Here is a 25,925-nt window from a genome sequence, read left to right on the forward strand (position 1 = left end):
AATTCCAAGGGTGATATCCCAGGTAAGTCATACTTTGAGTTACTTAAGTCATTTGGCTTCAGTTGGTCCACACTGACTAATATTAGATATCTCCCATAGAAAATGATGGGGTGGGGAGTGCCTTGAAAAACTTTTTGATACTGTTTGCTGATACTGTGGGAGGTGCTGGTTCATTATGGCGGAGGCTTATGATGCCTTTTAATGACTGTTTATATAAAATCTATGGGCTTAGATGGAATGCAGCAAGCAAAGGTAGGGGACCCCAAACCTTAACACCCACTTGCAAACTGCTTTTCACACTGCCTTTCTGGCAATTACCAAAAAGTCACATCCTCTCCTGTCACCTTCAATGACTAGAGTGGTACCTCGGTTTATGAACACAATTGGTTCCGGAAGTCTGTTCATAAACTGAAGCAAACTTTCCCATTGAAAGTAATGGAAAGTGGATTAGTCCATTCCAGACGGGTCCGCAGAGTACTCAACCTGAAGCGTACTTAACCCAAAGCATGGGTGTAATTGGTTCCGGAAGTCTGTTCATAAACTGAAGCATTCATAAACTGAAGCGAACTTTCCCATTGAAAGTAATGGAAAGTGAATTAATCCGTTCCAGATGGGTCCGCGGCGTTTGTAAACCGAAAATTCGTAAACGGAGGTGTTCATAAACCGAGGTTCCACTGTATTACTCAGTAGTGTAGCACATTGGAAGTCTGTTTCTCTACCATTTACTGTGGAGTAACCTGAGTTCGTACTTCTAAGCAGTTGTGCGTAGGACTGCAGTTTTGCTCTGCGGAGTGCCTACTATTACTCTGCAAAGCAAGCCACTACAGTATTCTACTTTATACTTCCAAGTTGCATGATGGTGGCTTGGTTAAAGCCCACAATAAGTGCTTGGTAGAGATGGGATCTGATCTCAGGTATTCCATATCCAAGACGTCCTTGTCTTGATCTTTGGTCTGCCCAGCCCTCTAGCCAGAGTTCATATTACTTCTGTGCTTTGTTTAGCAGTTGGCTTATTCTTATTCCTTGGTAAATGCTAAAACAGGAGTAATTAATGAAATTTTTAGAGTCTCATCAGCACAAAAGTGGAATCACAAAGCTGGATAAGATAATTCGGAAAGAAATACAATTCCTTTACATTCATTGGCTGGAATGCTAAATGACACAGGGTTAGAATGCTGCCTGTACATTCTACTTTTCTTGTGCGAAAGATAGAGACTTTCACTGCTTTACACAAGATCTGGAGGGGAGGGGGGAGAGAGCCTGAACATTCCTTGGGAATACAAGCCCTAGGAAGCATGAAAGCCAAACTTCAAAGCACACAGGATTAAATACCACAAGGAAGGATTGCCGGCCTTGTGCCATTTCTCCCTCCAGTTCTGCTCTGCAAACAACTTGTTGCCTGAAATGAAACCATGGAAAGGATAATCTTCCTTGCAACATGCAAAAAAGTGGCTGATGCGCCAGTGTCTTCCGACTATTAACTTTTTCCTTCTGACAAACTTTGGCTTCGGGCATGTGAGCATAGTATACACACATGATCCACCCCCCCCCTTCTCTGAGATAATCCTCCAGTCATAGCTGAGAACTCTCCAGCGAGCCAGGCGCTCTAATTGTGCTAATCTTCCGTCGCAGACACACACAAGACACACACTCCCCCGCCACTCCCCCCTCGTGCAACTTGTGATTCCAGAGAGCCCTGAAAAGTATGTGCGTGCCCCTCCTCCAGCTCCTTTTCCTACCGGCTGACCTGAGATCCATGCCTGGCAGAGCACGCTCCCAGAAAGCAGCCCGATGACTCTAACCAGGCAGGATTTCGGTGGGCCGCTTCCGCGCCCCTGTGAGTTGGGCATCGCCAGCATGGAATGCAGCAGTGGCAAAGAGGAAACCATGCTGCAGTCCTTGGCAGCTGAAGAGCCCTTTAGTCCAGTGGAGCCCCCCAAGAAGGCAACGGGGAGATTGGTGATGCACAGCATGGCCATGTTCGGCCGAGAGTTCTGCTACGCCGTGGAGGCTGCCTTCGTCACACCTGTGCTGCTCAGCGTGGGGCTCCCCAAAAGCCTTTATAGCCTCGTCTGGCTCATAAGCCCCATCCTTGGTTTTGTGCTGCAGCCTGTGGTTGGCTCGGCCAGTGACCACTGCAATTCAGCCTGGGGCAAGCGGAGACCTTACATCCTGGTCCTGGGCATTATGATGCTGGTGGGGATGGCTCTGTACCTCAATGGAGAGACAGTTGTCTCAGGTGAGTAACTGAACGCTTTGTTAAGCCATGCAAAATGCACCTTTGTGAATCCAAAGATAAGGGGGTGGGGTGGGGTGGGGATCCCCCCACCTCCGATTGAAAATGCAAGTTTTCTCAACAAGTCTGAAGTGTGCATATTTGGTTATGTGTCTGTGAAGGACTAGCTAGCACCGTAAAAATTAACTAATGTGCTAAATAAATAAAAGACCTCTTGCACTGCAGGGCTGAACCTTGTGTTTGAAGCAGGCTTGGACTCAAATGCTGTCTGTAGTCTGCATACATGTTTGATACGACTGTTGCTGCCACAGTCTCCTCTTTCCAGGCACAGACAGGTTCCAGGAGTGAAGAAAATAGGCAAAGAGCTAATTTGATTTTGAGATTAATCATTTTAATCATTGTTTATTTCATGAAAAAGTTGGACTATGCTGTGATTCCATGATGCAGAGGCTAATACTGGCAGAAATTAACAACAACAACAACAACAACAACAACAACAACAACAACACTAATGGACAGTGTCTGTGAAGCACTTCAAACTCCCAATTAATAAGACACAAATGCTCTTATTGATTGTTCAAGTACTTCACATACACCAGCATGGCATAGTGGTTATAGTGTTGGACTAGGACCTGGGAGACCAGGGTTCAAATCCCCATGCAGCTATGAAGCTCATAGGGTGACCTTAGGCCAGTCAAGCTTGGCGTAGCCTACCTCACAGGGTTCTTGTGAAGATAACATTGGAAGGAAGAGAAATGTGTAGGCCACCTTGACCGCCTTGGGGGAAAGGTGGGATAGAAATGCAATAAACAAACATCAATAATCCCAACAACATCTTTTAGGATCCCTAAATATAAGGTGCTTACAGCGGAGGCACTTAACAACAGGTAACTGGTTTTATTAGAATCCTAGAGCAGGAAGGTATCTCAAAGGTCATCCAATACATCCCTGATGTGGTGGCTGGATGACCACCTCTTTTGAGCCAGTCTGCTCCATTCTCAGGAAGCTCTTCCTAATGTTTAGTCAGAAACCGCTCTCTTGCAATTTGAGTCCATTAACTGCGGTCTTCCCTTCTGAAGGAACATAAAGCAAATTTGCTCCACCATCTGTGTTGCATTCCTTCAGATATATAAAGCTTGCTTTCATATTGTCTCTCAGTTTATCTCTTCTCCATGCCCAGCTCCATCAACCTATCTTCATAGGACTTGGTCTCTAGAACCCTCCCCATCTCCCTGCCCCCTCCTCTATGGAGACGTTACTTGATAGCCTTCTCAAACTGCAGTGTCCATGTAAATAAAGGAAGCAGCTATGAGTGCTTAAGGTAAAGGTAAAGGGACCCCTGACCGTTAAGTCCAGTCCCAGACAACTCTGGGGTTGCGGCGTCCATCTCGCTTTACTGGCTGAGGGAGCCAGCGTTTTCTGCAGACAGCTTTTGGGTCATACGGTCAGCATGACTAAGCTGCTTCTGGTGAACCAGAGCAGCACACAGAAATGCTGTTTACCTTCCCGACGGAGCGGTACCTATTTATCTACTTGCACTTTTTGGCCTGCTTTCGAACTGCTAGGTTGGCAGGAGCAGGGACCAAGCAACGGGAGCTCACCCCATCGCGGGGATTCGAACCACCAACCTTCTGATCGGCAAGCCCTAGGCTCTGTGAGTGCTTATTTCACCACAATTAAGGACCAATTCACGACACATTCTTTAGAGGCTTTCGAAATGAGAAACTTCCTGCAATAACCCTGTGAGGTTCAGCAGTCAAGATGAATGGGCTGTTATAATGGGCTTTGAAACTTCTTTGGAAGTGCTCTGGTAGATTAGAAATCCAATAGATTTTTGACGCTGTTAACCAGGGGTCAGCAAACTTTTTCAGCAGGGGGCCGGTCCACTGTCCCTCAGACCTTGTGGGGGGCCGGACTATATTTTGAAAAGAAATATGAACGAATTCCTATGTCCCACAAATAACCCAGAGATGTAGTTTAAATAAAAGGACACATTCTACTCATGTACCCTGTTTCTCATATTTTAAGACATACCCATAAAATAAGCCATAGCAGGATTTTTAAGCATTCAAGGAATATAAGCCATACCCCAAAAATAAGACATAGTGATAGGCGCAGCAGCAATGCCGGCTGCGGCAGGAGGAGGAGGAAAAAAAATAAGACATCCCTTGAAAATAAGCCATAGTGTGTTTTTTTGAGGAAAAAATAAATATAAGACGTGTCTTATAATATGAGAAACACGGTAAAAACATGCTGATTCCTGGACCCTCCCCGGGCCGGATTTAGAAGGCGATTGGGCCGCATCTGGCCCCCGGGCCTTAGTTTGGGGACCCCTGCTGTTAACCCTACACCTCTAGCCACTGACTCAGTAGTCATCCTGCAGAAACAACAGGGAATTCAAGAATGGAGGTGTTGCAATACAATTTCCAAAGTGCTTGGGTCTTGCATTTAAATTGCCTTCGTCCCATTGCAATCAATTGAGTTAAGTGGATTTCTACCAAGTGCATTAATACCAACTAAAGTGGTTCAAAGCCAGCTATTTCCTTCCAGCGTGTGATAAGAATCTCTTGTAGAAAATAAAATATAATCAGGTGCCTAATGAAGCCTTTGGCTCAACACATAAATCAACTCAGACTGTGTGATTTCGGCTGCCAGCTTGCCACCCCGAGATTGCGACCTGCATTACCCAACAAAGCAGAAGACTTAATGGCCTCCACTGCTCCAGACAGCTTCCCTCTGTCCTTTTGTTAGTTCCTTTTCCCATCCAGGTGTATCACACAGAAAGTGGAGCAAGGGAGTGGTGGGTGAAAGGACCAGACCAGAGGGGTGGAATACGTCTGGGAAAGAAAAGCTGCAATGGTTGAATCCCCAGCTTTGTTGGCAATAAGTGCAGTGATATAGTTGCCCTAACTGGAACCCAGCATGCATGCAAACGAATACTGGAGATATTGCAGTAGTTTCAGGGGCAAGCTATGCAGTATGGCTGGTGAACATCATTCATGAACTGGTACATATAATAATTTGGGATGATTTAGGATGACAGATTGAGGGAGGGGTTGAGGAGGGTCATTTTGGGTGGGGGAAGTGAAAACTCCTGGGGGGCAAAGGCAGAAACATACACTCCAACATTCTTCAGATGAAAATCTCCCATTTTTATCTGAGGAATGTTGGAGGGTACGCAACTGGTATGTGTAAAAGGGGTGAACTCTCCCCCCTCCTGCACCTTGCCTTCTCTCAGCCAGTTGCTCCAATCATACATCTCTGTTCCTAGATCCCTTCTGAAAGAGACTGGCACAGCCAGCTGCAAAGAGGTAAGGTACGAGTGGGTGGGGGTCCATTTTGGAACCTGCTGGCACATCTAACGCACAAAAATAAAAAAGTGACAATTGCTGCAATCTTAGAACAATCACAGATTGAGAAGCCCCCAGCATTCCTGTTAGAGATTTCCTGTGCAAGCGATGGCTCTTGTGAGCGAAGAAAGCAACAGAAAATTGCGACCGCATTGGCCCTCAGCACAGTACTCCACGGTGTCTAGGAAATGGCTGTAAAGTGAACCAATTTCTTCTTTTGCAGCTTTGGTTGCAGACAGAGGCACCCAGAGGACTTGGGCTATAGTTATCACCATGCTGGGAGTGGTGCTCTTTGATTTTGCTGCTGACTTCATTGATGGTCCCATCAAGGCGTATTTATTTGACGTTTGCTCTCACCAGGACAAGGAGAAAGGGCTTCATTATCATGCCCTCCTGACAGGTAAAATCCATAGAATCTGAACACTTCTCTTTCCCCTCCCTTTATTCATATGGCGCGATGAAGGAGAGAGAAAGGTGGCGGCTGCCTGGAGTTCCTTCCCGTCTTCGCATGCTTAAGCTTCTTGAACAAGATGGTCATCTGATGCAGTGCTTCAGTAACAAGCATTGTTTAACAGGTCATCTTGTGACCGCTGTAGCTGCTACAGAAAGGATCTGGAGGAACAGCTTCTTTTAAAAGAAGTAGCATCATACAATTAAAATTAAAGCCAAACGAGCAAGAATTTCCTCCTGCTTTCGGCACATATTGGGTTGTTATACTGTTCTGTTTTTGCATATTTGTATTTTCCACAATGGGAACTGAAACCCCGCAAAGGGCCAGAGAAGATACAGCAGCATAAGCTTTTCAAACCTGTATTGTAAACTCCTAGCCACATTGACTATAGAAAGCAAGTCCCAATGGGCTTAGTAAAACTTACATCTCAGGAAACTAGATGTGGACTCTAGCTGCATATTTAAATACTGCGTAGAAGAGTGCAGTTGTCCCATCCTCTCCCCACTCACCCCCAGTGTCTGGTGGGAAATAAATTTGCCGGTCATGCCTTTTGATAGTGCTGCTATCACATGCAATGCAGTGTTTATTTTGCATTTAGATGTTACAAACCTGCTTATTATGCCATGCAAATCTTCAAGACAAACAAAAGAGATGCCAAGAAGTTTGGGACAGTCCAAGAATCCTGGCAACTGTAGCTTACCCCTCACAGAGCTGCAATTCCCAGCACTCTTAACAAGCTACAGTTCCCAGAATTCTATAGCGATTATATTAGGGGGAATGCGATTATAAATAAATGTGATTATATTAGGGGAACCTGTGGTCCTCCAGATGTTGGACCCATAATAAATATGAATTTTCTCTTTTTAACTGATCAGTATTTATTGATGTTTTGTTAGTGCTTCTATGAATACTCTTGTTGATTTTACTATTATATGTTGGACACCATCTTGATATTTTTTGAAATAACTGTGGATTTTAAATAGATAAATAATTATGGGCTTAAAGATTCCTGCATTGCAGGGGCTGGACTAGATCCCTATTGTGGTCCCTTCCAACTACAAGTCTGTGTTTCTATATTTCTATCATACTTGACTAGGGATTGGGGTGTGTGTGTGTTGATTTTGCTTGCATATTAATGTGAAAACTACCTAATTTGTACTAATTCTCCAAACAAACACATGGCAATTTGCTTGCAAAGTGTGTATGTTAGTCCAAACTGCATACAAAAATGTGTTTATTGGGAGAACTTTGCACTGAAATTCTGGTGCATTTTCATGAGGCATTAACAAATAACAGTTCGCAAATTGCTGCAGAAATGTGGAGATCTGAATTTAAGACAGGAAATACGAGAAACTGAGTGGAACGAAAATAGACAAATTCATCCATCCCTTGACCATTGTCCCTACTGGCTGGAGATGATGGGTGTCTAAACTTAACAACATCCGGAGGGTCGCGGGCTCCCCACCAGAGCATATGGGCTCCTTCTAACCCACAGAGGGAGAACATGTGGCCTTTAGATGTTGGGCTGTAACTCCGATCACCTCCATCATTGTTCTGTTCCCTCTAATATATAGGCTTGCTCTGAGCTAGGAGGTTCTCCCCACAAAGCCCAGTCCTCCTCACCTGCCATCCCAACTCACTCTTCTGCTTGTTACCACATGGATTCTCCATGACCTGGCCTGCCTGGCTGCATACTCTTTATTTCTTCCCTTCCCCTGCCAACAGTATTTTCATGATTTGTGGGGTGGGATGGGGAAGGTCATGAAAGAAAATGTGTTATTTCCCCCCAGCTTGGAATATTTTCCCAGAATCTTTCTCCCCACCATAAATGAGAGTTTTTATTTCCTCAAATCCAGTGTCTCTTATGAGGTCAGGTGGTTCCCTGACCTCCAGAGTGACACCGGACGGTGGCGAGAGATGGAAGGAAGTTCCATGTGATTCAAATGCTTGCCGACCACACCGCCACTAAACAAAGAGAAGGTTGTGTTGCATTGCAGTCTAAGTGACGTCAGCCCCTAGCAGTTACTTAAACTGTGGGTTATATATGTAGATTTGGCCCATAAACTGTGGGTTATATATGTAGATTTGGCCTTGCATATTCTGCTAACCTTAGTATTTGTGAGTGCATTTTAGAAGCACTTGCAAATGCATGAAGCTGAGAACTTCCCATGAAGCAAACTGTTACTAGAATCTGTAGCATCATAACGTAGGAAGGGTCCTTTTTCAGTCCTAGGGCCACATTCCTTTCTGGGTAGCCTCCCAGGGGCCACATCCCAGGGGTGGGCAAGGCAATGAGTGTATATTTTACTTTTGCACAACAGACTACATTCTACACTCACTCACATGCTGTCAGCAATAAATCACACTGTGTCAGTGAAGTTAACTCTTAATTCAAGGAAGCAGGTTGACTCAGAGGGTCAGGCCTAGTGAGCACAGCAACTCATCCCAGTAGATCTTGCTCCTATGAGCAGTTGTAAGGACTGAAGGTCCCCGCTTCCCCAAAGTTCACTACATTTCCTCCTCCCCACCCCAGGTTCTTTGCAAGCAGAGACTTATTTGCCTTGTCTGCCTTTGCTCCTCCCTCTCCATACCTCTTCTGGTTCTGGGAGCTTGTTGCAGCAGCATGGGGACATGCCCGGCTTCTTCAGCAACCTGCCTCATCTCTGCCTCTTGACCCTCTTCCTCTCCAGCCTCTGCTTCTGTCTCTGCTTCTGGACTGCTCTCTGCCACAGCCTCTTCCTGCTCACTAAACCTTGTTACCTATTCAGCTTCCAACACCACTTCCTCCCAGTTGGCTCCCTCTTCTCCCCCTGACCACTCATCTTTGTCCCACCCATAACAACAACCAACAACAAATAGCTTCGCTCCCACAAACACTTTTAAAAGGCCATACATTGTTTTTTCAGCAAAGGCCTGGTTATGGAAAAATGCTTTTGCTTGGCACCTAAAGATTTATAGTGAAGGTGCCAGGTGAGGCTCCCTGGGGAAAGCATTCCACAATTGGGAAGCCACCACAGAAAAGGCCTGTTCTCATGTTGCCACTCTCTGGACCTCTCTTGGAAGGAGCACAGACATAACCTGACATGTTGATGTTAAATATGATTCTACTGTCTTTATTTTTCTGTTCTTTTTTAGGTCTAGGAGGGGCCCTTGGCTACCTTACAGGTGCCATCGATTGGGGGCATACTGTCTTGGGAAAATATTTGGGATCAGAATTCCAGGTGATGTTCTTTTATGCTGCTCTCGTGTTCCTGATCTGCCTTACTGTACACTTGTGCAGTATTCCCGAAACTTCTCTCGCTGACAAGGTAGAATCCGAAGCCCTGCTGAAAACAGCTGAGCCCTATCCATATGGTTCCATAGGAAAAGTCAAGAATGGTTATTTTAACAGCGGATATAATGAAATACGGGTTTTGTCTCAGCAAGGGAAGCCCACCCTCAAAGAAGACATTCAGGTAATTTTGCCTTTTTTAGATTGCCATCTCTGCCTTTAATCCTAACATATTTGACATGGTAGCCCTGGACCCTCATGTAAAGTGGAAAGTGATGTAATCAATTTGGAGGATCAGGTTATTCAAAATAAAAATGGAGGCCAGAACATGGGGCTGGGTCCTGACTAAGTAAGTTGTGCCTAGTTCCTATTGAAATCAAAAGAACTTCAGTTAAGTCATAACTAACTTGCCCTATCTGGTTCAATGGGACCTAAGTTCAACTAATTTGTCTGGTTCCAACACATAATATTTATGAATGGCCTATTTCCTATTCTTTGGGTATGATCTTAAAAAGTTAGTTATGAGAGAGGCTGCAATCCTATACAGTACTCACTTACTTGGGAATAAGCCGCATTAAACTCAGCGGGACTTGTGAGTACGCAAGCACAGGAATGTATTGTAGGGTCTGTTAAAGGCAGTGAAATTGAATGGGTGGTCCAGACAAACATCACATTACTTTTAGTGGAACTTAACTGCAACACACTTTCACCGGACTGTTCCCCTTGGATATAATCATTAAATTACACCAAGATACTAAGTATCTTGTATGGTGGTTCCTCCCTTCTGACTTGGTGCAGAAATAAGAAATATTGGGCGGGATTCACCCGATCAGCCCTTTTGGTGGAAGGACTTTCACTTGTGCAATTGGGCTTCCACTCCCCCTGCACCTCCCAAAATTGACTTGAAGGTCAGGAGGACTCCCAGAACAGCATGCAAAGGAGAAGCGGTTATCGTTCCATCTGGCAAGCTGGAATGGTTGCACAGATGGAACGATTGCAAGAGTGCAATACTGAATTCCAGATGTCAATCTCTGTCTGACTGTTATCTGACAGGCTCTTCATGAAATAAGACCTATTGTGTCACAGTACTTAATATTCTGTGGTCCCCTGTGAATGAAACCCACAGTCTGCGGGCTCCTCTTCTAATAGCTTTACATTTAGCTTTACATTTTTAAAGATAAGTCATTGGCTGCAATCCCAGAGAGCAATATGTTTGCCCAGCTATCTGAGTTCACTGATCTTGATTAACTTTGCTCGGATTCCATGTCTTCCATTTAGTCAAGAAGGATCTTGGATCTTGGCAAACTTAGCATCGCTATGTTCAGTTGTCCCTCAGCCAGGTCCTCAAGTTAATGCGTTTAGTGAAAAGAGGTCAGCCGGTCAGTACATGCTGCATTCATTACAGATGTCAACTGCTTTTGCATGGTTCTTGGTCTAACAACACAGGATTCTGAATTGCATTAAGCATCTGGTGCATTCTACTGAAACACTTTTAAAAAACCAGCTCTTTGAAAAAGGACCTGGAAATGGCAGAAAAGCAAGTATGTCTGCACCCTGATCCTATGCATGCTTATTTAGAGGTAAGTCCCACTTTGTTCGGTGAGGCTTACTCCCAGGTAAATGTGTGCAGGATTGTACCCAGAGTCTGGGGGAAATGAAACGTTAACATGTACCTTGTTTCCTAAAGATATATGAAGAGTCTGATAAGCAGAAAATTTTGCATCTAGATCTGAAAATGGCCACGAGTCACCCATGTAAAAAACTGAATTAACTTTGGTCAGAATCTTCTGAAGTGTTTATTTTCAATGAATATTTGGTAGCAAGTTGATATATTTTGAAGCCAGTGGGGCTTACATTCTGCTCCTTTGATCACAGCTGTGTTGTGCCAACCTTGTGCCAACAAGCAATGTTTTTTCTTAGGATTGTGCCAATCTTGTTCTGGGATCTGTAGAAGTGTTTTACATCACTGGCAATATATACCATGGCGAGCCACTGCTAATCAGAATTCAAAGTACCAGGCCAGATGGATCAATGGTCTGACACTATTGCTCTTGTGTCTGTTTCACATCTAAACAAAAATGCATTCAAGGAAATTATGTGAAATTGATTTTTTTTTGCATTTGTTTATTTCAAGCGTGTTTACCCTGCTATTGGTTAGACTATGCCCAGAATTTCTTGAACATTTGTTCTCATTTGTTTATGGGGCAGTTATACAACAATGAGCATTCAACATAATATCCTTGTGGTGTTTTTGTATGTCTTCCTGTTAATCATTTGTTCAGCCCTCATGTTTCAGTGCATTTCCCTGTCACTTTCCTAACTGCAAAAAGTTGTTTAAAAAACCAGATTTGCTGGATCAGGACAGGTAGGAGTATAAGGAGCAATAGCATTGCAAGCAACCAGTGTGAACAAAGTAGCACAAAATTGAATAAGGAAGACTTGATGTCCAAATGCATACCAGCTGCACCTGATAAATCAGATAGAAGTGAGCCTTGAGTTTTTGATTTAGCTAAAACCCCAGCTATCTGATATTTTTAGAGAAAGTTCATTCCTTGTTTCTTTAGCTCTTTAGCTGTCAGCCAGAGGCAATTCCTGCGGGGTGAGCTGTCTCGATTCACCTTGCCAACCATTCAAAACGGTCTCCTGAAAGTTGTTTTCACGTGCTGATTTATTTTCATGCAAGGCATCCACTCCCACAAACTTCTGCATCATCTATCTGTATCTGGAGAGACAGTGGTGTTACTTTTTATTAATAATTCATCTAATAAGTTTATATTCCAGTAGCATCTACCTCAAGGCAGAATAGGTAGGGCTCCCAGGCATGAGACCTAGACCTCCTTAGCTTCAGCTGCACCACCTGCCCACAGACCATGCCCTGAGAGTAGTCCTCTTTTAAGAATATGGACCATCAGCCCATCTAGTCCAGTATCCTTTTCACACAGTGACTTACCAGATGCTTAGGGATAGCCTGTAAGCTGGACATGAGCCACAACAGCACTCTGCCCTCTGTGATTCCCAGCAGATAGTATTCAGAGACATACTGCTTCTGACACAGGAAGTTAGAACATAGCCGAGATCTATTCAAGTCCTCTTTTAAAGTCATCCAAGCTGGTGGCCATCACTGTCTTCTGTGGGAGCGATTTCCATAGTTTGACTAAGTGCTGCATGAAGAAGTTCTTTCTTTTATCTGTAATGAATCTTCCAACATTTAGCTTCATTGGGTGTGCACAAGTTCTAGTGTTATGAGAGAGGAAGAGAAGGGGGACAAGAGAGCCGAGAAACTGAAGAGTGGGGGAGGGACAGGAATCCTCCAGGCTGTTGGGAGACTTTTCAGTGAAACTTTGGAACATCCTTCCTTTCAGGTTCAGAAGCAGATGACCATTAAGTCCCTCCTAAAAGCACTCCTAAGCATGCCTTCCCACTACCGCTGCTTGTGTGTGAGCCATCTGATGGGGTGGACAGCTTTCCTTTCCAACATGCTCTTCTTCACCGATTTCATGGGACAGGTACGGAAAAGTAACCATCTTTCCCCTGGGCAAATTCAAATTTTCGGATTTAACTTTTATTTGCTTGCTTATGCAGTATGATGGCAAATTTCAACAGTTGTCAACATCAAGAACAGGCAGATTAGATTTCCAAGAACAAAAAATGGATGCCTCCAAGCATTCCTCGTAGAACTGGGTCCATTGGGTAGCTGGGTTTTTCATCTTTTACTTTTTTTGAAAAAAAGGTTTCTGCTGTTTAATCTACTGCAGTCTCCAAAATATGAAAACAGCAGTCATAAAAACACAAAGGTTTCCATTTGTGTTCTAAATTTTTGATTCCCCTTCACCTCACTCTTGGAATCTGTAGAACTGGCAATCATACCATACATTTTAAAATTAGAAACTAGCAGTTAATTGTTTTGTTTACCACATTAATGTATGTGGCATTTTAAAATTAGAAACTAGCAGTTAAACCAGCAGAAATAAACCTGACATTTAAGGCTTTCTGTTTGATGCTATTCAGACTTGTATATGGGTTTTTCAAGTCTGATCCTTCCCACTTGCTAGTGGAGGTTGTCACTGCACTGGCGCTACTAAGGATGGGATAACCAACGGGACCATCTTGGCTGTGAGTTCTGGAATATGGGAATGTTAGGGATGTGGATTAGGATATATTATTAGATAGATCCTATCCAAGCTTGTGTTAGCAAGCTTCCAATATTAGCAGAGTGACATTCCCCTCTTGTGCGCAGCAAAGCATGTGCGTTAGATTCGCTAGAATCTCTATAACAATATTACACTTTATAGTTCAATATTACACTTCCTGGCAAAGGTCCCCTTTGTCCCTCTTAAAAGAAATACACAACACAGTGTTTATAAAATAAGATAGAGTTTACTTACAGTTTCATCCTGAGTTACAGCATAATCTCAGAAAGGCAGGCTTGCTTAGAAAAGTTACAAGTATATATACATCTAGAGACTACTTAGTAAAGTAAGGCTCCATTTGGTCTCACTCTTGGCTGCAGGCCTAGAGTGAGAACCATGCTAACTAGAGATTCTCTGAAGATGTGTTCCCATCGAAGGAGGAAGTAGCTAAGAGAGAGAGTGATTGCAGGCTAGGGCTTTTGTCTAATCCAACTCATTTGCATGTCTGAGGGAACAGGAACTGACCTGTAGTCAGGTGTCCCTCCAGGTGAGTTCCTGTTAGTGGACACTCTAGGAACTGTTGTGACTTGTCTGCCCCAGTGTTCCATCCCACAAACCCCTTCTCAGGCAATTCACAACATTCATTACATACAAAACAAAACATAAGCAACTTTATTCAACCACCCAAGAGTCCCAGCTTGACACGCAGGTTCTGGAAACTCTGTCTTGGCAGGGGTTTTGTTAGGATGTCTGCTGTCATCTCCGATGTGCAGCAGTACGACAGTTCAACAAGTCCATCTTGTATCATCTGGCGAACGTAGTGGTACCTGACCCCAATGTGTTTTGAGCGTGCTAGGAACTTCTCATTCTGCGCCAGCTTTAGACAGCTTTGGTTGTCCTCCAGCAGGCTTATAGGTTCCTTTCTCTCCACGCCAAAGTCTGTTAGGAGTTGGTCCAGCCAGGAAATCTCTCTGCACGCTTCTGTAGCCGCAACATATTCCGATTCTGTAGACGATAAAGCTATACATTTCTGTTTATAACTGCCCCATGTGATAGCTCCGCCCCCATACATAAAGACATGCCCGCTTGTGGATTTATAATCAGAATTATCACCCGCCCAGTCAGCATCAGTGTACCCAATGAGCTTAGGGTCACTGACAGCTGGTAACTTTAATTTACAATCCATTGTACCCTTAAGATATCGAACCACCCTCTTCACACCAACCCAATCATGCTCAGTGGGACTACTCACTTTCCTGCTGAGAATCCCTACTGCATTGGCTAAATCAGGTCTGCACGTGGTAACTAAATACAAAAGTTTACCAATTGCTGACCGGTACTCTGTGTTGTCTGGCAGCAGCTTCGAATCCTCTTGGTTCTTTAAGAAGTCTGTAGCCATCGGGGTGTCGACGGGTTTTGCATCCTGCAATTGCATACTCTCCAACAGTTCAATTATCTTTTGCTTCTGATTAAGTAGAAATGAACCATCCTGTTCTCTTTCCACTTGAATCCCGAGGTAATACTCAACTGGTCCTAATTCCTTCACTTGCACTTCCTTGTTGAGGTGCTGGACTACATTTTTATAATCCCTGTCATTTGACGTTGCGATTAAAAGGTCGTCAACGAAGGCAAGAATATAAGAAAATTGTCCATTACTCTGCTTAGTGTACAAACACTTGTCAGCTTCACCTTGCTTGTACCCAAGTTTCACCAGCATTCCATGCAATTTCAAGTTCCAGGCTCTGGCTGCTTGTTTTAAACCATACAGTCCCTTTTGAAGCTTGCAAACCAAATGTGCCTTATTTGGCTTTATAAAACCTTTAGGCTGCTTCATGTAAATTTCTTCAGAAATTTCCCCATGCAAAAACGCAGTAGCTATATCGATGTGTTTTACCTCCATCCCTTTAGATGCTGCGATGCTTAAAAGTAATCTTACGCTACTGTATCTTACTGTCGGTGCAAAGACTTGGTCATAGTCGTGGCCATATTGCTGTGAAAAACCTTGTGCCACTAGTCTTGCTTTGTAACGTTGCACCTCCCCTTCTGAACCCCTTTTAACCTTGAACACCCATTTGCTCCCAATTGCTTTCTTACCAGCAGGTAATTCTGTGAGTGTCCAGGTCTTGTTCTTGTGCAGTGCGTCAATCTCCTCCTGCGCGGCTTTCCTCCAGAGACTGGCTTCGGTGGCTGGCATCTGCTCTACCTCTTCCCAAGTGGAAGGTTCTGGTGGAGACGCCGACCCTGCAAAGTAGGACAGTCGTAGTGGCGGAACGCCCTTGTTGGTTCTGGATGAGCATCTGACCTCTGGTTGTGCAACCGCATCAGCATCCTCATCCTCCTCCAACGCTGGCATGTCCACGTACAGCTCCTCCTCTTCGTCTCTGGTGCCGCCAGGGGTCTGGACCTCTGCGTCTTCTGGGGTGTCGCCTGTAGGGGGTGTTGTGACACTAGGAGGTATATTAGTTCCTTGTGCTAAAGGAAAACTTATAAACTCTTCATCTGGTGACTCTCTAGAACAGTCAATAACTGTGTTCTTTGTATCAAACTTTCCCTGTTCATCAAAATGAACCACATGATATGGGTCTACTCTGCCACTCTTTGGATCTAGAACTCTATATCCCTTTCCTCCAGGAGCATATCCAACCAGGATACCTGCTTTTGCTCTGGAGCCAAGCTTGTGTCTGCGCTCTTTGGGCACGTGGTAATAACAGACACTTCCAAACACACGTATGTGCTGCAGACTTGGGACTCTCCCGTGCCAAAGTTCAAATGGTGTGCGTTCTGCACCCTTTGTAGGCAATCTGTTTTGCAAATAAATCGCCGTATTCGCCGCTTCACCCCATAGCTTCTGTGACAAGTTGGCCTCTTTTAACATGCACCTTGTCATCTCCATAATAGACCTAAACTTTCTCTCAGCAATGGAGTTCTGTTGAGGCGTGTAAGCAACTGTAGTTACATGTGCTATGCCTTCTTGTGCCATGATGGCCTTCATCTGCCGTGAGCAAAACTCTCCACCATTATCCGAAATTAAGGTGGAAGGAGCTCTCTGGAATTTGTTCTTCACCATGTTTAAGTACAGTTTGAACAATTCCGGTGTCTGACTCTTTTCCTCTAGAAAATATCCAACACAATATCTTGAGAAGTCATCTATAAATATCAGAATGTACTTATTGTTTCCTAGGGAAGGTACATTCAGCGGACCACATAGGTCAGTATGAACAGTGTCCATGACTTTTGTGCTTCTCTTCTCTGTACAACGTGGGAAGGAAGGCTTGACTGCCTTTTCAGTTATGCAAGTTGTACAGTTTGGCATTGGTGTACTGCAATTCTTTACCTGTAGACCTTTTACCAGATTTTCCTTCTGCATTTTCAGGATAAGGTTGGTATCCCTGTGTCCAAGCCTTTTGTGCCAGAGTTCCAGATCTGGTTGATCCTTTCTGCTGGGTTGTGCAACCCTTGCAGACTCATTCTCTGAAATATCAATCTCATACACATCATTGATTAGTTTGGCTTGAATAAACACTTCACCATCTTTTATCACATTGCATTGTCCATTTTTAAATATAATTTCAAAACCTTTCTTGTCCAAGCTAGACACACTTATTAGATTACAGTTCAGCTTTGGTGCATACTTAACATTACTCACTGTAGTATCAAAAGACTCATTGTTCACTTTGAAATTCAAGTTCAAAGATCCTGCACCTATTGACTTTATAACATTTCCATCAGCAATTTCAATCTCAGACTGTTTATTATTGTCTATTTCATTGAAATATTCCCTTTTATAGCAGAAATGGCTGCTTGCTGCACTGTCCAGAAGCCACTTATTGTGCTTTCCTTCACAGCTCTGGAAAGCTACATTTCTTTCTTGCAATATCATTGCACGCCCACGACCCCCCTTCTTTTCGCCTTTTGGTGGAAAGGGGCGGGATTTATTCCTAGGTGCCCGGCATTCCTTCGCCATGTGCCCTTTTAAATTGCAGTTAAAGCAAATTATTTCCTTTGGCGTTTGTCTGGACCTTTGGAAATGCTTGGAAGCATAATTAGTGTCCTTTCTCCCTGTATTCCTTTCTGAAGAATCAAGGTAATCTCTGCATTCCTCTCTCAAATGATCAATCAGTTCTTCAAAAGTCAGGTCCCTTTTGTGATCCATGCAACTCTTGAATGAACTGAAGCTTGGTCCTAGAGATGCTATCAAAAATGAAACCTTTGTTTCTTCATCAAGGGCTTTAGGAGTAAGATCAATCCTCTGAACAATTTCACTAAATTTGCTGATATGGTCAGTGAATTCTTCTCTTGAATTCATCCTCAGCGCAGTTAATTTGCTCATCAAATTCCTGTAGGAGTTCTTAGTAGATGCTCCATACCTGCGCTCAATATCTTTTAAGATTTTAGCTGCATCATCTTTGCTATTAACTGATGTTAGATGCCTGTTGCGAAGTCCACTCAAAATTATGTATCTGGCCTCGCTGTTCATGCGTTTCCAACTTGCTATCTTAGCTAAATCCTCTGTTTCGCCAGTAGGCATAGGATTTTCAATGGCATCCAAAACATTCCTTGCATCTAAAAATGCTATCAGGCGTTGTTTCCAAAATACATAATTGTCATCATCTAGAGCCATGAATCCTGGCTTAACTCCACTATCAAAATCTGCAAAAGCCATCTTGGAATCTCAAAATTCTAAAAATTTCTCAAAATTCAAAAATTTGCCAAAAATTCCAAAATCAAAATCTCTAAAAATATCTCAAAATGCAAAATAATCTTCACTGCCTCTGAGTTCTCAGTGCTGTAAACTCTGAGGGAGGGGAGGGGTAGCTAATCCCCTAGGCACACTGGAGAACAATAGACCATGTGCTTACCAGGAAGTTCTAACTGAAAAAATCCTACTCAGTTCAAAATCACAATCCAAAGCAATCCTTCAAAAATACACAAAAATACGCAGTCCTGGGCCGTAATAACCCTTTATGGGAATGTTAGGGATGTGGATTAGGATATATTATTAGATAGATCCTATCCAAGCTTGTGTTAGCAAGCTTCCAATATTAGCAGAGTGACATTCCCCTCTTGTGCGCAGCAAAGCATGTGCGTTAGATTCGCTAGAATCTCTATAACAATATTACACTTTATAGTTCAATATTACACTTCCTGGCAAAGGTCCCCTTTGTCCCTCTTAAAAGAAATACACAACACAGTGTTTATAAAATAAGATAGAGTTTACTTACAGTTTCATCCTGAGTTACAGCATAATCTCAGAAAGGCAGGCTTGCTTAGAAAAGTTACAAGTATATATACATCTAGAGACTACTTAGTAAAGTAAGGCTCCATTTGGTCTCACTCTTGGCTGCAGGCCTAGAGTGAGAACCATGCTAACTAGAGATTCTCTGAAGATGTGTTCCCATCGAAGGAGGAAGTAGCTAAGAGAGAGAGTGATTGCAGGCTAGGGCTTTTGTCTAATCCAACTCATTTGCATGTCTGAGGGAACAGGAACTGACCTGTAGTCAGGTGTCCCTCCAGGTGAGTTCCTGTTAGTGGACACTCTAGGAACTGTTGTGACTTGTCTGCCCCAGTGTTCCATCCCACATGGAAGACCTGCTCCCTGCTTTGCAGGCCTTTTCCCTCCTGGGTTGTTGCTGTTGCTGCTGCTAATTTTCTGTATGTTTATTTTGGATCTTATGATTTATGTGGAAATTGTTCAGTTTGGTTGTGAACTTTTTGATGTCTTGATGATTGTTTATGACTGCTTTTGCTATGTTTGTAGTGGTGTGATTTTGTACATGTTGTAAGCTGCCTTGAGCATGGTTTTAACTTTGGAAAGCCAAACATAGTCTGCCCCACAAGCAAGGATTGGAAACCATGTTCAAGCTGCACTTTACAATTCTGGATTTCAGGCAGGAGAGTAAGCAATGAGTTGTATCATTACAGTGGTACCTCGGTTTGCGACCGCAATCCGTTCTGCAGAGGCGGTTGCTCACCAAAGTGGTCGCTCCCCGAAGGCACACTTCTGTGTGCGCGCGAAGTGCCGATAGAGCGCTTCTGCACACGCACGCATCCGACGCCACGGAACCCAGATGTAAACACTTCCGGGTCCGCGGCAGTCGCTCACTGAAGCGGTTGCAAACAGAGGTAGATGTAAACCTTGGTTTGACTGTAGTCCTACTCAAAGTCAACCCATTGAAATCAATGGGCATGCCTAACATAGGTCCATCAGTTTCAATAGGTCTGCTGTGAGTACCGGAATACCTTAGTTGGATATTGCCCTGTGATTTAGCAAGAACTGGGACCATGTGTTTCTTTTGTGAGGGGAGAAAGATGGAAAAGGAAATGCATGAGTCCCAGGTTAGTTATTGCAATGCCAAGCCATGGTTTGGTGTGAAAAGATGCAGAAAGCCTGCCAGAAAGCCTGCCTGAAACAGAGGCCAGACCACAGTACAGTTATACCTCGGGTTACGAATGCTGCGGGGTGCGGACCACGTGCCGAACCCGAAAGTACCAGAACGGGTTACTTCCAGGTTTTGTCACTCACACATGCGCAGAAACACAAAATGACGTCACACACATGCACAGAAACATCGAATCACATCGCGCGCATGCACTGATGCGCCGCTTCAGGCTGCAAATGCTGCAGGTTGCGAACGTGCCTCCCGCATGGATCACATTCGCAACCCAAGGTATGACTCTACTATCAATTCTTGGCACTGCGTAATTGGCAGAAAATTGGCTGACAATACATATCACCATCACCATCATAATTGAAGTCACCAACATCAAATAAACACAGATGCAGTCCTGTGCACATTTGCTTGGAAGCCAATATTTTATTTAGAGGCATGATTACCAGCACAGCTTGTTCTTATTCTTTTCTATTTTGACACACTGCAGATTGTATTCAATGGTGATCCTTATGCACCTCATAACTCCACAGCATACCTAACCTACGAAAGGGGAGTAGAGATCGGATGCTGGGGGATGTGCATCAACGCCATCTCTTCCTCGCTTTATTCCTGTGAGTACTACCAACAAATGGATCACTTGCGATAGGAACAAAATAGAACGTACATTCATACACCCAGGGCATTTTGCCTGCATCCTCTATGTGACCATACAATAACTTTGTAAGGTTGATCCATATTATTTATGTCCACATTACAGAAGCAAAGTTGAGGCTGTGAGAATGGTGGTTTGTGCCAAGGCTTCCTGGTGACGCCATGACAGAGGCAAGGTTCAGAAACAGGGCATTATGGTAGAGCTCATGCTCTACAAGCATCCCCAACAACAACAAGAAGCAACACGTCGGCTGACAATATACTGACAATATTTTTATAACACTATACTGTTTCAAAATTCATAAACAGAAGACATATAATATGTGCATGGAGTCACAAATTAATAAGAATCAAATATATGTTCCATGAACAGGAATGGTAGCAGTGGTAAATCATTGTCAAAGATCTCTGAAATAGAGGCAGAATGCCTTTCCACAGTCAATATCCTTTTTCCACAGTCAATATCCTTCAAACGCGAGATGATGGGTGCTCTGAACATTGCAATAGGGTGCTCCGAGTACAGCAGCAGACAGCAAATAAATGTTCCATGAACAGGAATGGCAGGAGTATAGGGTATAAGGTATAAGGTAGTTTCAAGCTTCCTTCATTGATATGCGTGGTAAGACCCAAAGAGTAGTCTGGAGGTGGGAAATAAAGTTTTTAGCTGCTGAAACCAAGCAGATTTTATATGCAAGCTCCTTGGAGGAAGTGAGGTACAATTGGTCAGTAAGATTCTGTCAACAGCTTCACTTTGAAGGAAGGTAATATTATTTTCAAAGATATTGCAGACGTTTCACACTCCAGCTTGATCTACATTGAACAATACACAAATACGCAATGATTCCAATGGTTTCCTTTTAGACAGAAATCCCCCACCCCCTTCCCAATCTTTTTCTTCCTACAGATTTGCAGAAAGCGCTTCTGCCTTACATTGGATTAAAGGGACTTTACTTCATTGGATACCTGCTTTTTGGGCTAGGCACTGGCTTTATTGGACTCTTTCCCAAGGTGTATTCTACTTTGGCCCTCTGTTCCCTCTTTGGCGTAATGTCCAGCACATTATACACTGTGCCATTCAACCTCATTGCTGATTATCACAAGGAGGAGGAAGAGGTAAGTTAGAAGGGATGGTTGTTGTCAGATCCTTTCCTAGAGCATCCTTGTTACAATGCCCGTGCCTTTCCCTCCCCACTCCTTTTCTGGATGCTACGCAAGAAGTGAGTGCAGAAGTCTACAGCCAGGTTGCCTCGCTTTATTGCTCACACCTTGAAAGTCAGGTGACGGCACCTGAGCCCTGCTTTTCTAGACTTTCTACTTAAAATCTCAGGGGGAAATAAATAGTGCTAAAAAACCAGTGGAGTAGGCCTTAGAGTAGCCACCGCTGGGGTGGGGGTGGGGAGAGAGAGAACAATCAGATTTGCATTAAATCTGCAAACACTAATTTAGACCGGTGTTATCTACTGAATAGCAGCAACTCTCCCAAATCTCAGGTAGAGGTCTTACCCACATTTTGTTACCTGGATTCCTTTAACTGGCAATGCCAGAGAGTGAACCTAGGTCCGTCTAACAGAAAAACTCATGCTCTGATTAATATTCAGCAGTGGTGCCTATAGTGGCTGCCCTCCAGATACTGGCATTGCTGCTCCTTACCTGTATGGGGGTGGTGTTCCATTTCTTCACCTTTCTTGCAATAAACGAGGCTTTGCACACAGTATTCTTTGCTCACAATATTTTGCTGCAACGTCATCCACGGAATGGGATGAAAATAACCCCACCAAGAATTACATTGTATTGGATATGACAGCCTCGACCGGCAGATGTTTTGAAGGCAAGGAAGGGTGCTCAAGGAGCAGAGCTTCATGATAGAAGCCAAGGCTGAAGACATCTCAGACTCTTGGGTTAGCTTGTTCACTCATGATCAGAAGAAGCTGCGGAGGCTGAACTTTGTCAAGGATGTTAGATTTTGAGATTTTGTGTGGTTTAGAGCAGTGGTCCTCAACCTTGAGAAACTGAAACTTATTTGATTTCCTTTCCTCTCTCTTTCCGTGCCATGTAACAGACCAGGATGCATTACGTTCTGTATATTGCACCTGTGTTCTCTTTGCTACTGCATGGAACAACACAGGAACCAGACTTTTGGACTTATACGTAAATTTTTTAAAACTTACTTAATTGTATGTGGTCTGCTCATTGCAAGAAGGGTAGAGAGAGGGGGCCAGCAAACTAAGCAGGATATGAAAAGAGTCTAACAACCTGTATTCCATGTTATAATGCTGCTTAAATCTAAGAGTGTTTTTAACTCTACCAAGGTCTCTCTCCCCCTGGAGAGGGCACCCAGCCAATTCTTTTGGGCTCATAGCTACTTTCCTCCCACATACTAGTGAAATTCATTTTTCTTAGAAAAAAAGTCTTGGTAACCTTAGCTTGTCACAATACATTTGCAGACATTTGATAATTAAATTCTTTGCTGAACTTTACGCCCTTCTGTTAACATAAGGCAACACAGTGGTCAGAAAACTGGGGAGATCTGTATCTACATTTCCACTGAAATTCCACTGAAATTCATTGATCCTGGACCAATCACCATCTCTCAATCTAATCTACTTCATAGGGTTGTTGTGGGATAAAATGAAGAGTGGGGGGGGGGAGAACTGTATATGTTTAATTTTATTTCCAGAAATTAGAACTCTCTCTCTCTCAAACACACACACACACACACACACACACACACACACACACACACGTTCCTTTATTTCCCTAGAGGAAAGGCAGGATAAAAATACTGTATGTATTTGATATGATGGCACTAGAAAGGGAGTTCAATTCCATGCTCTGTTAACAAAAGAGTTTTTATAGTGTATCATCCATGATAAGCCCAGACCATCACAAATCCATTTTATTTATTTATTTATGAAAAATGCACTTCACATTGACCTTGCAATGCTTTTAATTTATCATTCAGAAAGCACTCTTGTTCCCTGTTAAGTGTGAATTGGATGACTCTTCAGTCAAGTGCCCTGGATTTCAATGCGAGCTAGTAGGGAAACATCATACTTCAAAGGAGCTTTAGATTTACTCCCCCAAAGCCCAGAGGACACAGCATTTAACAGAACCTTATGAACTATCCATGCAACGCAAAGCAGAGTTTAACAGCCATGCAGTCTAGCAAGTGGGGGTGGGGGAGTTTTAGCAAGAACTTCAAGAGAAATCCCCTTTCTATACCAATGAAGCCGATTGCCAATTTCTGTAAAGGAAGTTGATTCCGGGAAAGGCTAGGTACATTCTACCAGCTTGAGTAGGGTTTCAGAGTATGTGCAGAGTTTCCTGCCAGTCATTTGGTCCGTGCGACTGTTCCCTATTCTGTGCGGTTCCAGCAGCCCAGAGGCTGTTTCACAAAATTGGCAGGGCGACCCCTCATGTCCCCACCAGAGCTTTAAATCATGCCACTTGTCGTAGGCACAAGAACAAAGTCTTGCCTTGCTTGCTCATCAAGACTGTGTAGTATTTGAACAGCTGAGATTCATGCAGTGAAACGATCAGCGCAGGATTGTATGGTCGGCTGTGCCTTGTTTGATGGAGTTCCTTTATCTGCTTGCTTTCAGGGCCAGACCGGAGGACAAGCTGGAGAGCACAAGCGAGGAAAAGGTGTGGACTGCGCTGCCCTCACTTGCATGGTCCAGCTGGCGCAGATCATTGTTGGGGTGGGCCTGGGCTTCCTGGTCAGCGCTGCTGGGAGCGTGGTGGTGGTGGTGATCTCTGCCTCTGCCATCGCTTTACTGGGCTGCTGCTTTGTAGCGTTCTTTGTTCGCTACGTGGAAGAGAACAATAAATAGCCCGAAGCTTGGGAGAAGCTGTTGTCTTTGACAAAGGGAGAAACACAGTTGTTCCCGGGTTGCTGTACCCACACTAGTTATTTCTGTAGCAAGTCTTTGCTTTGTGTGTTTTCTGGGAACGTTTGAGGCCACTAGTTCTCCCACACAGTTTAGGCAGGTCTACACTATGGACTTAAGCTGGTTTAAAGGGCACCCCTTCTCAGCGAATCACGTGTGCTGTATTTCTGCGATGAGGCCTGCAGACCTGAAACTAATTCCCTCCATGCATAGTCTTCTTATTTTTAAGCAAACAAGAATCCTAGAGGTCAGCTAGTGTGTTTTTCACTTTTCAAAATCAGAGTGCCTATCCAGGCTCTCTTAGGCAGCATTCCAAAGGAGGCTTAATATTTCAAATGGGTCGTTCGGATTTCACAAACAGGGAGAAATGTGGATTAGCAAAGGGGCATCCCAGCCTGTGGTCCATGGCATGTCTGGATTTGTGGTTGAACATGTGAGTTGGCACATCCATCGTGTTACATATCCATAAGGGGTTTTCAATCGAATTTTACTTGCTTCTTATTTCTTATATTGCATTTTCTTGTATTACAATTTGAGTTCTATGGAATTCAATAAAAGACAATAGATAAGAAATAAAGGAAGCAACAAGGATACAAATAAAAATCACACAGCATCTAGCACAGCATGTTGCTGTTGCTACAAGAGACAGAAAAGTCATTAAATAGTTTGCCAGGATCCTCAGCCATTTTAAAGTGGTTTATTGGATGGGTCGGGAACCACTGGGCTGGCATTTTGATGCCAACAATGCCATGTGGACACTGGAAAAGGGTTGCGCTGATTCCACACTTGGGGTGGGGGTTACTGGTCTAGTGTGGTGACAGCAAAGGGCTAAAACAGTTCTGATGCTAGAGCTCTCTGAATGGAGCTTCCAACTTGAGCAGCAATGGTGAGAAAGGGTTTTGTCATTCTTTCCATGCCCCACGCTCCAGCTATCGCTATTTGTCCTCTTAGGAAAAAATATAGGCACAATGGATAATATCTTATATCAGAGTTAGGCACCCTCTCCTTTAGCACAACTGCTCTGATAAAAAGTAGAACACCCCCAACACATCTGCTTTAATTTTTTCTCAAAAAGAAAACAAAAAGAAAAAAACTTCCACCCTGAGCTACCCATATTATTTCTATCTTGGCCTTAAAAGGTTGGAATGTAGCCCTGGAAGTCTCCAGTTCAAGTCAAGCTTTGAAACCACCACAGTGAAAGGGAAGTGTGGGAAATCTTGTGAATGTTGAGGTTTTCTAGCCATTTTAAAGATTTCAACAGACGAAGTGGAAAATATCAGGAAAAAAATTGTCATGAGGGCTTTCCTTGGGGTGGAGGGAGATGTAAATGGGGCATATATAAAAAAGGTATTGCATTTGGACATTTGCTGAAGTCAGATTTGACATTTACTGGTGAATGTCGCACATTTACCAGTACATATAAACAGTCTCTTGGTGATGTCTTGGAAGATGCCTATATTGATCAAATTTTTGACATATACCATAACACACATAAAAAGTGACAAGGCTTCCATCAGGATAGGACTCACTGGACTTTTGGCCTGAAAACTGCTT

General features: G+C 43.6%; 1 protein-coding gene across 1 annotated transcript; it reads left to right on the plus strand.

The window, feature by feature from the left end:
* Positions 1–1,608: 1,608 nt before the first annotated feature.
* Positions 1,609–24,328, plus strand: SLC45A2 (solute carrier family 45 member 2). Its single transcript, XM_035100647.3, has 7 exons — positions 1,609–2,239; positions 5,810–5,986; positions 9,173–9,492; positions 12,671–12,814; positions 20,318–20,441; positions 21,386–21,594; positions 24,084–24,328. Exons 1-7 carry the CDS (start codon positions 1,792–1,794, stop codon positions 24,312–24,314), a joined length of 1,653 nt encoding a protein of 550 aa, XP_034956538.3. The 5' UTR covers positions 1,609–1,791; the 3' UTR covers positions 24,315–24,328.
* Positions 24,329–25,925: the final 1,597 nt, after the last annotated feature.

The sequence above is a fragment of the Zootoca vivipara genome, chromosome 10 (assembly GCF_965207765.1).
Source record: "Zootoca vivipara chromosome 10, rZooViv2.hap1.1, whole genome shotgun sequence".
Classification (NCBI taxonomy): Eukaryota; Metazoa; Chordata; class Lepidosauria; order Squamata; family Lacertidae; genus Zootoca; species Zootoca vivipara.

Bases quoted from the DNA above. Each gene is read 5' to 3' on its own strand.
- SLC45A2 (XM_035100647.3), top strand. From the start codon at position 1,792: ATGACTCTAACCAGGCAGGATTTCGGTGGGCCGCTTCCGCGCCCCTGT. The intron at 2,240-5,809 runs GTGAGTAACTGA...CTTCTTTTGCAG, and splicing joins TGGAGAGACAGTTGTCTCAG to CTTTGGTTGCAGACAGAGGC. The intron at 21,595-24,083 runs GTAAGTTAGAAG...GCTTGCTTTCAG, and splicing joins ATCACAAGGAGGAGGAAGAG to GGCCAGACCGGAGGACAAGC.